The sequence below is a fragment of the Mastigoproctus giganteus genome, chromosome 7, assembly GCF_048544385.1.
Source record: "Mastigoproctus giganteus isolate SK-2022 chromosome 7, ASM4854438v1, whole genome shotgun sequence".
NCBI lineage: Eukaryota > Metazoa > Arthropoda > Arachnida > Uropygi > Thelyphonidae > Mastigoproctus > Mastigoproctus giganteus.
In genome coordinates this window covers 234,178,804-234,191,732 of record NC_143581.1, presented here as the reverse complement: position 1 = coordinate 234,191,732, position 12,929 = coordinate 234,178,804, and the positions used below count along the sequence as shown (strand labels likewise).

Below are 12,929 nucleotides of genomic sequence, written 5' to 3'. Positions count from 1 at the left end.
GACATTCTGATTTACTAGCCCACTATTTCTCTGTACAACTGTTCATTGTACTCATTCGAGTCATTAGGCCTATAACACACTCCTACTCTTATTTATGCTTTCGCAGTGCTTATGTCACACCAAACTGACTCAACAGTGCACTGTTCATCTGTATCAACTGGATGCACTTCTTTTGATTTTATGTTTTTCTTAATGAATAGCGTAACACCTCCTCCTTTCCTATCCTGTCTATCCTTTCTGTAAAGAATATACTCCCCAAATTTCAATTCTGCGCTGCTTATATCTGTGTGAAACCACATCTCTGATATCCCAATGATATCTGCCTTTGATGTCTTGACTAGCACTTCGAGCTCATCAAATTTATTAACTATACTTCTAGCATTGCTGTACATGCAAGTATATGCACCTGTTTCTGCTCTTAGTTACCTTAACACAGCCCATGTATTTTTTTGTACTATGACTCCCAACAGTACTGGAAATCTGCATTGCCTTGCTTTCCAGGCTGCTGCTCATTCTAATAGAAGGAGTGAAGAATCACTTTTGCCTGTGCCTGTGGCCACCATTAACCTTTTAGTCTGTATTATCCCCACAAACGCAGTTTTCCGACCCACCTAATACTGCCTCGATAGCATCAGCAAATATTCTTTCACCATTTCTATTTAAATATACCCCATCGCTGTAGAAGCATTCTCTCCTGTCGACAAGCACAGACCATGCTGGAAACTTAATTAAAGTGATTGCAGAGTCTATAACTTTTGATTAAAGGATTGTGCATGTTGTGCGAGTTCAGTGCCAGACTGGTTCAAGTTTAAACTATTGTAATGATAGTATGCCCTTGAGTTGGCTGTCTTAGATGTTCTATTTTGTAGTGGTAATACCTACAATAACAGTCATCGCATCCCACATTGCATCGGATTACAAGTATTAAACAGCAAATAATATCCCAAAATATGGATATTCTCTTCTTTAGAAAACATATACAATTACACATAATTATGGTGGAAAAAATGAAAGCACTGTGATCTTTATTATTAAGCAATAAATTGAAAGATTTCACATTTCTCACTGTGAATTGCTTGAATAGTTAACTTTTTTTTTTTTTTATTTCTTCCACAGTGAAAGCTTTTTTTTTCTCTGAAGCACATTCACTCTTGTCATTCATTCATTCATTCACTCTCTCTCTCTCTCTCTCTCTCTCTCTCTCTCTCTCTCTCTCTCTCTCTCTCTCTCAAATTGAGTGAAGATGAACAGCACATTCATTGAGAAATCATGTGCTTTGTATCATTACCAATCAGCCCCCCACTGGCTAAACAAAATGGATTACATGTGTAATGTAAATTACAGTTACACAAATTCTCTCTGTGTGTGTAATCTGGTGAAAGACAGAAATGTGAAATTTAAAGATGCCGGATCCAGTATAATGATACTGTATGCAATACATTATCAAATTTTCATTATAGCTCCATTCAATTTCATTATAACAAAGTTTTCCAGTAATCTAGTTTTTTTTGTAGTTTTGGTCTTTTTCAATTAGACAAGCTATTCACAAGTCGCATAACTCAAATCGGACATCAAATTTCATTGAGTTATATTTCCAATAATCAGTATTACAATGCATAAAGCCCTGTATTACTGATTAGGGAACAGTGGCAACTTCAAAATGCATCACATTTTGAACAATCCGATATCAAATTATATTGTATTATACTTTCCTTTATCAGTAATGTGCTGTTCATTTGTAGTGAAGCTCTGAAGCAGCTCGTCGCAGCATAGAGGAGTCTGCTGATGAGGCTAGTGGGAGCCAGAAGTGTTCAAAGACGTTAACTCGACTTTTTTTATTTATTGATTTGAAATTTTTTTTGTAAAACTTTTGATTTAAATTTAGAAGCATAGTATTTTTGAGATTTTCTGATTAATTTGGCGCATTTATTCTTTACTCGGCCATATAATTGAATAGAAACCACAGTCATTTTTTCCGACATTGAATTGATAGTAGCATTTGAATCTGACACCACTGTCTTCCTATCGATATAGCAGATACTGGAAGTAGACAGTGATATGATCTCTCGGCTGGAACATTCCCACATTTCATAATGTGAACTCTTCTAAACACTATACTGTACTGCAGTACTGTATAGTTATTCATTTAGCGTAGACCGAATTTATTGGTAACTCTGGGGTTCACAGAGTTTATTGGTGTTCATTTTTACTGTTGAATTCAGAACTACTGGTAACCTGAACAAAAAAAACATGGTTTTACCATTTTTAAGGTCCGAACAGTTGTAAATTGTTAGCACAGCAGCGGAAGTGTCGTCGTTTTAATAGTAGCCGGTTACATTTTCAGTGAATAACACATGTAAACAGTTATAACATTACTACTCACCTGTACACCACGCAACAAGAAAACAAAAATAATAATTTCATGGGAACTGTTTCAGGCCGTTTTTCCTTGAGGTTGTCACAGACATTCTCTCAGATATGCCAGACAGCTTGATGGAACTGATATTCGGGTGACACTCAAGTCAAGTGGACACAATTTCGGCGAAGTCCGGACGGTCTGTGACAGCCAAATCCTCTGCTTGAACCTTCACGATGGTGGGACTGTTAGTAATCCTGGGTATAACTTCCATGCACAAGTACATGGTGGGTGACCACCCAGGTGTGAACCAATGTAAGCAGGGGTCGAGGTGTGGCACCCACACAACATGAAGGAATGCTGCCCCTCTATGTTACCAGACAGTACTAGGTGGTAGATGATTCTCATCAACCGGTGCAATACCACCACTTTGTTTTTTGGAGGCCTGAAGTGGTGGAACTCGTGTTTAGTCTCTAGAGCTAAGTTCTGGTCAACCCTTCCCTATCTCTTCCATCATGCAGTATGATTGATGACTTTTGAGGTCATGATGAACATCGTGGCGAGATCCAATATTCCTTATATTTCAAGGGCACAGCTCTAAAACAATGTTCGCAGGTCGGCCGCTAGTTAGTACACCAGATCAAACCTATTGGTAACTCTCTAGGAGGCTTCTGGATCAGCTAGTGTATAATCTTGCTACCTCTACTCTGCCAGATAGTGACTGGAGGGAGTCCAAGTAGTGTGTATGCGGGGAGCATTGTCAAGGTCACGTTATGTCAAGGACCTGGGTAAATTCTTACCATGTGTACGCCATATCCAAAAATTTCATTACTTCATACAGCAGCAAGTCCCATCCACTTTTTCTTACTATTGAATACACCATGAATTGTCAAACTAATTGAGCAAGCTTATCTGCAAAAAGATCTAAACCTCCCAAGCACTTCCTAATTCATTTCACAAATATACGTGGTTTCAATTTAAATCTCAACCATGTCCATTTCCACTTGCAGTCTGCCAAACCCCATGTACTTTTTCTCACAGAATCTCAGTTATCGGTTGATTCAACTACTGCTCATCTCAGATGCCCAAATTATTCACTGTATGATTCCTTTCACCTCAAAGGTGATACTTGTGCATATGTCCATTCTTATATTCCCTGTCAGAGACTTGGCAATTAGGAATCTCCTCTCTTTGATCTTCTCTGGCTTAAAATCTCTCTCTACCTCACTGTGTCAAATTCAACTGTTATCTCTACCATTTTTACAACTCCACTAATCACTTGGAGCTCTTTGACTTCCTCTCTTTGCAACTTGACTTTCTCCAGTCCAACTTTCCTAACAGTGAGGTAATTTTCCTTGGTGATTTTAATGTTCACAACTCCAGCTGGCTTCCATTTTCTAGTCACACTGACCCAGATGGTCGAGATGCTGAGGCTTTTGCAATTACTAATGAACTTGTACAGATTGTTCATTTACCTAAAAGAATACCGGACAATCCTAATCATACAGCCAACACTCTTGATCTTTTTCTCACAAACAACCCTTCTAAGTATATGGCCGAAGTGAGAGGTCCTTTAGGCAATTCAGGTCACAACTTGGTGATTTGTTTTTTTTTTTTTTTTTTTTATGAAAACCCCAAACACGAAAGGCATCAAAACCTATAGTACTTAGTACCATGCATGGGTTGAAGGAGAAGTATGGGGGGAGGGGGATGCCGAAAACTTTGCTCTAGAGACTAAACATGGGTTTCACCACTTCATGCCTCCAATAAGCAAAGTGGTGGTATTTCACCGGTTGATGAAAGTCATCTACCATCTACAATTGTCTCTTCTCCAATGGAGCCTTTATCTCATGGCTATTCCCAACCTAGTGTTGTTTGGCATTACAAGAAGGCAAAATGGGATGGTCTGCGAGATTTCTTTTCTTCTTTTCCTTGGTCGGATTACTGTTTCAAAACTTCTGATGTCAACATTTGCTCAGATCGTGTCAGTGAAATTATTCTTGCAGGAATGAAATCCTTTATCCCACATTCCACTTTAAAATCTCGTCCTTTATCTAAACCTTGGTTTTCCAATAAATGTGCTAAGGCTGTTGAAGAGAAGAATGTTGCATATCGTAATTGGCTTGTTTCAAATCCTTCAGTTTCATTATCTGCCTACACCAAAGCTCACAACAATTGTAAAGCAGTTATTAATCAGTCCAAACTAGAGTTTGAACAGGCTAAGAGTAGAAAACTTGCTTCTTGCCCTAATGGCAGCACAGCATTCTGGTCTCTTGCCAGAGCTATTGGCCACAAATTTTGCCCATCTCTGCTCCCAGCTCTGTCCAAACGAGATGGTTCTATTGTCACTTCAGCCAAGGATATATAAGCTGACCTGCTAGCATTCCATTTTTCTTCCAACTCATGTATTAATGATCTTGGAAAAACACCTCCCACCATTCCCAACACGTTCCATTCAATGCCTCCTGTGGTCTTCCGTCAAAACGATGTCAGAAGGATTTTGACGAATCTTGATGCAAAGAAAGCTCCAGGTCGCGATGGTATTTCTTCACTTGTTCTCAAAAACTGTGCTCCCGAACTTACTCCTATTCTTTGCTACCTTTTTTCACTTTCCTATTCCAAAGATGTTTTTCCTTCTGCTTGAAAATTTGCCCATATCCAGCCAGTTCCTAAAAAGGATGACAAATCCCTCCCATCCAATTATCGTCCCATTGCAATTACTTCTATTCTTTCAAAAGTAATGGAGTAATCAATTAACCGCCAACTCTTAAACTACCTAGAAATCGTCCGTCTGATCAACAATCGCCAGTATGGATTCCGTCAGTGCCGATCCACTGGTGATATTCTGGCTTATATTACCCATTTATGGACTAACTCAATGGACAGGTTCGGTGAAACACAAGTAGTTGCTCTTGACATCTCAAAGGCTTTCGATCGTGTTTGGCATAAAGGTCTTCTAAACAAGCTTCCATCTTACGGTTTGCCAACTGTTTTTAGTAATTGGTTATCCAGTTTTCTATCTGATCGCTCAATGAGGGTGATGGTAGATGGCTCTGTCTTCTAACTTCCCTCTAATGCCGGTGTCCCCCAAGGTTCAGTTTTTTTCCCCCGCTCTTTTCCTCTTGTATATTAATGACCTTCTTCCATTGACTGGAAATCCTATCTATAGTTTTGCCGATGATAGCACATTGCATTCCACTTTCCATTTTGAGAAACCTTGCCCTGCTCAATCAGCTTCAACTTCTCGAAAATCTACTACCAATTCCTTAAATGCCGATCTTCAGGTAATTCTCCAGTGGGGCAAAAACAACTTAGTTAATTTCAACCCTTCTAAAACTCAGTCTTGTCTTTATCTTGCAAAAAGGATTCTTCTGCTCCTATGCTTATCTTTAGTGACACTCCGATTTCTAGGCAAGATGATATCTCTTTTGGGGATTACCCTGACTTCTAATCTTTCTTGGCACAAGCACATTACAAAAATTGCTTCCTCTGCATCTAAAAATCTTGGTTTTCTCTTTCGCTCTTGGCATTACTTTTCTTCCAAACAGCTGCTCACTCCGTATAAATCGCAAATCAACCCTGCCATGTAATATTGTTCCCACATCTGGGGGGGGGGAGGCCCAAAATCTCTCTCAGGCTTCTTAATTCCATTCAGGAGAGGGCAGTTAGGTTAATTAATGATTCATCTCTAACAGAGTCTCTCCACTCACTGTCTCATAGACGTACTGTTTCTGCTACATGCCTTTTCTACAGATACTTCCACTGGCACTGTTCTTCTGAACTGGCTTCTATAATTCCCACTCTCTCTCTCTCTCTCTCTCTCTCTCTCTCTCTCTCTCTTTCAAAACAGTCTGAACACGTGCCGCCAACATCCATTTACTGTCCAACTTGAAACTCACAGGCCGACCGGGCTAGCCAGGTGGGTAAAGTGCCTGCCTGGCAACCCAAAGGTCGCGGGTTCGAATCCCGCCTCGAGCTTGGATCAAAGTACTGGAAAAACCTTGGGAGGTGCATTATGGCCACAGAAGCCGATGCGCCAACAACTACAAAAAAAAAAAAAAAAAAAAAGAAACTCACAGAATCAACTTTTCATCTTCCTCGTTTATTCATTCAACTGCCATTTTCTGGAACAACCTTTCTTCATACGTATTTCCTGAAAATTACAGTCTATAGAAGTTCAAATCCAATATCAACAAATATCTTCTTTCGTCTTCTCAAGCACGGTACTAAGTACTATAGGTTCTAATACCTCTCATGTTTGGGGTTTACATAAAAAAAAAAAAAAAAAAAAAAATTGTAGCAGAGTAATCAGTATCAGCAGAGGATTATAAATTATAGCACTACTTAAGTGGTTTAAAAACTTGTCACATAGATCGCAACGTATGAGAGTAATATTCAAAGAGCTTTCAGAATCGATGATTTAGCATAGATAGCTATGCATGAGAGTTTGAACCACATGGGCGGCAATAGATAGTTAAATTTATTATCTATTATAACTATTTAGATTTTACAAACATAATTTTTTAACTTAATATATATAATGACTTATATTTTACAAATGTAATGTTATAGCTTAATACATACACCGATGAGACAAAACATTATGACCACCTACCTAATATGATGATGGTCCTCCACGTGCAGCCAAAACAGTTCATACCCAGCAAGGCATGTACGCTACAAGATTTCTAAATGTCTTGTGGTATCTAGTACCAACACATAACCAGCAGATCCTTTAACTCCTGTAAGGTCCTTGGTTGAGATGCTGCAGATCAGAATTGCAGTTCCAACACAAACTACAGATGCTCGATGGGATTGATGTCTGAGGAATTTGGAGGCCAGGGCAATACCTGGAAGTCTTCCTCATGTTCCACGAACCAGAATCAAACAATCCGGACGGTGTTGCATGGCGCATTATCCTGCTGAAAGACAGCACTAAAAGAGGGGAAAACTGTTGCCATGAAAGGGTGTATCTGGTCAGTAATGATGTTTAGGTAGGTGGTAGATGTCAAGAGTGCCTGGCACATGGATGACTAGACCCAGGGTATCCCAGCAAAACATCGCTCAAAGCATGACACTGCCATCAGCTGGATTTTGTCCCATGGTGTATCTAGGCGCCATCACGTCCCCAGGTAAATGACACACACGTACCCGGCCGTCCATATGGTGCAACAGGAAACATGATTCATCGGACCAGACGACCTTCTTCCATTCACTCAAGGTCCAGTTTTGATGCTCATTTGCCCACTGTAGGTGCTCTCGCCGGTGTACCATGATTAGCATGGGCACTCGGAGTGGCCTGTGGCTACACAGCCCCATTTTCAGCAGGGTTCGATGTACTTGTAACACATTATTTAGTCAAAGCATTCCAATTACGGCAAGTTATGCCACAGTTGGCCTTCTGTTGCCACATACCAACTGGGAGAGCCTCAGCTCACCTCAAGCATCGATGAGCCATGTTGTCTTGCCAGCAGTTAATGGGTTCTCCCTTCTTGGACCACTTTCGGTAGGTACTAACCACGGCTGACCATGAGCAGCCCACCAGCTATGCCGTGCCGTTTCACATATTATCTGACCCAGTCGTCTGGCCAGTACAATTTTGCCTTTGCCAAACTCACCTAAGTCCGCTGCCTTTCCAATCTGAAGAACAAGAGTAACACTCAATAACGGAGTTTAATATCAGGTTTTTTTTTATATTGTGTCCTGACCTACACACGCAGCGAAGTTCACCTGCAGCTGCTTCGATTTGCATAATGACTCGGTGGTCATAATGTTTTGGCTCATTGGTGCATAACGACTTAGATTTAACAAATGTAACATTATAACTTAATACCTATAACTTAACTTGATAGGAGATACAAAATTCATATAACTTAACTCGGTAGGAGATAAAACTCGATACTGAAATTTATAGTGTTATAACTGAATTGGGAAGTTTAGTGCATGTATACTTCTGCATACACCAATGCTATGAGTTTGGTAAATACATTTGATGGATTTGACGTGTTGGTCAAAACATCAAGGGCAGATATTGTTGGGATATCAGAGAACTGATGTCCCAACAAATGTAACACAAATATAAGAAATGCAGGTGTCACACAAATTTAAGGAATGCAGAATTGGAATTTTGAGAGTACAATATGTACAGAAAGGATAGACAGGATACAAAGGGAGGAGGGGTTATGCTATTAGTTAAAAAACACATAAAATCTAAGGAAGTGCAGGCAGTTGATATGGGTGGACAGTGCAGTGTTCAGTCAGTTTGGTGTGACATAAACACTGTCAAAGCAAATTTGAGAGGAGTGTGTAATAGGCCTAATGACTCGGATGAGTATAATTAGCAACTGTACAGAGAAATAGAGTGGGGCAGTAAATCAGATTGTCTTATAATGGGGGATTTTAATTTCCCAGATAATGACTGGAACTTGTGGTTTGGGCACCCCCACACTAGGAAGGCTTTTTTGGGGAGTTATCCACAGTGTGCTTGTGAATGGAGGTTATACCCAAGATTACTATCAGTCCCACCATCGTGAAGGTGCAAGCAGCGGATTTCGCTGTCATAGACTGTCCGGGGTTCGCCGAAATTGGATCGACTTGAATTGAATGTCACCCAAATATCAATTCCATCAAGTAATTACAAACCTGTTACTTTAACTTATGTTCCAGAGAAATTAATGGACTAGTCAAAGAAGCACTACAGGATCATCTAGACAAGACTTCAGTTGTAGTTCAGACACAGCATGAGTTTGTTAAGGGGAAGTATTGTCTGATCAATTTGATTAATTACTATGATATAGTCACAACGGAACTGGATGCAAAGAATAATTTTGATATCATAAACTTGGATCTTAGGAAGGCTTTTGATAGTGTTACACATGTGGGGAAATTGCTGCTATGGATAAAGAGATGGTTGAGTGGTCGAAGACAGAGAGTGATAATCAGTGGACACTGCTCTTCGTGGACTAATGTTATTAGTGGAGTCCCCCAGGGATCAATCTTGGGTCCATTATTGTTATCTGTATTTATTAATGATATTGAAGAAGGTATATCAGGGTTAATGTCTAAGTTTCGACGATACAAAGGTTGGTAGGGTTGTTAATGACACTAATGACAGTATGCTACTGCAACAGGATCTAGAAAAGTTGCCCACATGGACTGAGCGGTGGCAACTGAAGTTTAACATTGACAAATGTAAAGTACTGCATATCATTAGCAGTAACCCCAAAGTAATGTATCCACTGTGTGGTTCTACACTCAGACTGGTAGAGAATGAAAACGACCTGGGGTAATTGTGCAATCAGATGTGAAGTTTTCTGAGCAGTGCAGATGGTCTGCAAGAGTAGCTCATGGTGTATTGTCAATGATATATAGGAATTTTTCTAGCAGGGATAAGGAGGTGATTATTCCCTTGTATAAGGCAATGGTCAGGCCACACCTAGAGTACTGTATACAGGTCTGGAGGCCTCATTTCAAGAAGGATGTAGAGCTGCTGGAACGGGTACAGTGAAGGGCAACAAGATTAATAGAACAAAGAGCTGCTCTTATGAAGAAAGGCTCAAGTTATGCAAATGACAGAGTCTGGAGACTAGGCACCTGCAAAGTGATCTGGTTGAGGTGTATAAGGTTTGAGTTGAATGGTTTGACCAAGCTCAATGCTGTTCGGATTCTTTCTCTAGCCCAGATTAACCGCCTTAGAGGACATAAAATCAAATTGAGGAAAGACAGTTGTAGAATAGATGTGTGGTAATTTGCCTTCAGCCAGCGGGTGGTTGATTCTGGAACAAATTTCTAGAAATCAACCACTTGTCGTTCCATCTGTCATTGTAGAAGTGGACAGCTTAAATAAATTCAAGGCAGAACTAGACAAACATTTGGAGCAAATGGACAGGTAAAATGGGAAGGGTTTTTTTTTTTTTTTTTGGCTGATGATGTGTAAGCTTGTTTTCTTGCATCACATGCCTCTACTAATGCTAATCTCATAACCTGACTGTTGTAGTTAACATTTAACTACAACATTCTGACAGGTAAACTAATTTTTAATGTCAATTAAAAAATAAACTAATTTTTGGAATTACATATACGAATACAAAAATTTCACTGATTGATTAATTACCTTCAGGTGACAGGTAAACTAATTTTTAATGTAAATTAAAAAATAAACTAATTTTTGGAATTACATATAAGAATACAAAAATTTCACTGATTGATTAATTACCTTCAGGTGTCATTTTGGCTAATTCAGGCACTTCGACATAAAAGTTTTTGCGGACTGGAATATACATGATATCATCTTTGCTAATTGTCATTAGTTTCTTTGTTTTGTTCGCTTGCAGGTTAGACATTGCTGACTGAAGATCTTCCACCTCTTCTTCAGATGAATACTGCAGAAATAAAATAATGCATCTATATATGAAGAATACTGGAATTCATGAATCAGTGGATATGCATAAAAATGTTTCTTACAAATCACGATAAATCTCACTATTTCAGACAATTTTCAATGTGTCAATGCAGATGTCAATTTTCAATGTGTCAATGCAGTTGGATGCACCATTATTAGTATATCACAAAAGCAGTGAAGCATTGCTTCACTGCTTTGAACAAAAACATCTGTTTCAATAATGATATGGAACTTTATGTCATAAGACAGCTTCATTTTGTTCAAAATACAATGAATGCACAACAGTACACTGGAGTCCTAAACAGAATGAAGTTGTCCTATGCCTTTGAATGACATACAGTCCCATATAGAGTCTAGCATTACAGTCTTTCCATGGCTTGGAAATTCACCTGATGCTAATCCAACAGCGACCCTCTGGAAGGAATTCAGCAGAACAACTTCTCATCACCACCCAAAAAATAAGGTTCGGCTTATAGAAACCATTATTAAAGAAGGGTATCATGAAATCACTACAGAGTTGTGCTTTATCTGGTGGATTCAATGCCTGGAAGGGTAAACACTATTATTAAAGCTAAAGGTTCAAACAAATTTTTCAAACTAGTGCCTTTGCTAGCTAAAAAACTTATCCAGCCAGTGCTATCGACAGTTTCGCTAAAGTGTTGATAAAGGAGTTTTGCCTTTTCACGAATGATGAGTGACTTAATGGAATTTTATTTTGAGTTCAGTCTTCTATCCACAGATTTAAAACTTTTTCCATTTTTTCTAATTTAACATCACAAGTTAGAGCAAATTTTTGAAGCAATTAGAGCGTTTTCACAGACACTACGGCGGATTTTTTCTTCCGATTTCTTGATTGATCGTACCGTTGACTCATTGATTTTATAATGTTTTGCCACTGAGGAGACACTTTCACCATTAGAAATTTTATCAAATAACTCAATTTTATTCGCTAATGTCATCATCTTCTTTGATCTTTTCACATTTCCCTTGTTATTCGTAGCCATATTTTTGTACGGGTTAGAAAGAACTTGTCCACAATAAAGTCACTTTCTTCCGTTAACACACTCGAAACAGTAGATTTATCAATAGTAGTGCAAACAGTAGTGCAAAACAGTAGATTTATCACTTTTGTAAGCATATCAATTTATAAATTGATAAATTTATTCAATTTATAAGCATATAAATTAATAGCAAACGACAAAACCTTCCATGACAAGCACATAACACATACTGAATAAGGATTAGCGAGAAACATCCACGCTCGCAATTTTGTTACTCCTCTCCCCCGACCCACTGAGTGCTGTTTTGACCGAGAAAGATAATTTTAGCCACACCCATGTTTTTTTATGGCGGAAAATGTTCACGGCGCTTTAAAATTCACATTTTTTCATTTTATATTCACATTTTTTCATTTTATATTAAATGAGCGACCGCGAATATAGATACCACGAATAGTGGGGGTTTACTGTATTCTTATTTGGTACAATACATGCCATTACTGTAAAGGGTTATAAAACTGCTGTAAGAATAATTCAAAATTATATAAAATTCATTGTGTGTTGCTTCTACAAATCAAAATGTATGTATCTATGAAGTTTTGCACAAATAATGTTGAGTGAGTACTGTAAAAATTGCTAGAATACCCAATTTTTGCCATCTTGCAATACTTTTAGCCAGGAGTGCAATTTAATTGATTGGAGTAAGTGGGAGGGAAACATCATGGGAAACAATTTTTAAAGAAATCAGATGATTATTATTTGAACCAGCATGTTAAAGAAAATACTAATGGTAAGAATTTACTGTCTGATCACTCACGAATCAGATGATACCATATGATTCACATACAAGTGATCACATCACACAATCATTAGTTGGATGACGAAGAAAGATGTTGTAGTTGTTAAAGGTAAAGGCCCAGGTTTTAATTTCAGGAAAGGGATCTATTAAAGTTTAAGAAGCAATATGACATCTATCAACTTGGATAGCAAATTGCAGAGGGAGGATGAACACTTTGAATTATGGAATACCTTTAAGTAAATATTCACAGAAGCCACGAATGCAAATATACCATTAAGAAAAGTATCGGTGAAGATGTTGAGATGGATGAATAGTGAACTGGTCAGTCTAATAGTACAAAAAATATGTAATTCAGACAATCACAGAGAGATGAAA

At 38.5% G+C, this 12,929-nt stretch overlaps 1 protein-coding gene across 3 annotated transcripts in view; it reads right to left on the bottom strand.

Annotated features, from left to right (window-relative positions):
* Nucleotides 1-12,929, bottom strand: part of Prp5 (pre-mRNA processing factor 5) — a 405,747-nt gene that overhangs the window by 267,528 nt on the left and 125,290 nt on the right. For all 3 annotated transcript variants that reach the window (XM_090378220.1, XM_090378221.1, XM_090378222.1), the window contains one exon: nt 10,572-10,737. In XM_090378220.1, the coding sequence (XP_090234346.1) occupies nt 10,572-10,737 (166 nt within the window). The remainder of the gene's footprint in view (nt 1-10,571; nt 10,738-12,929) is intronic.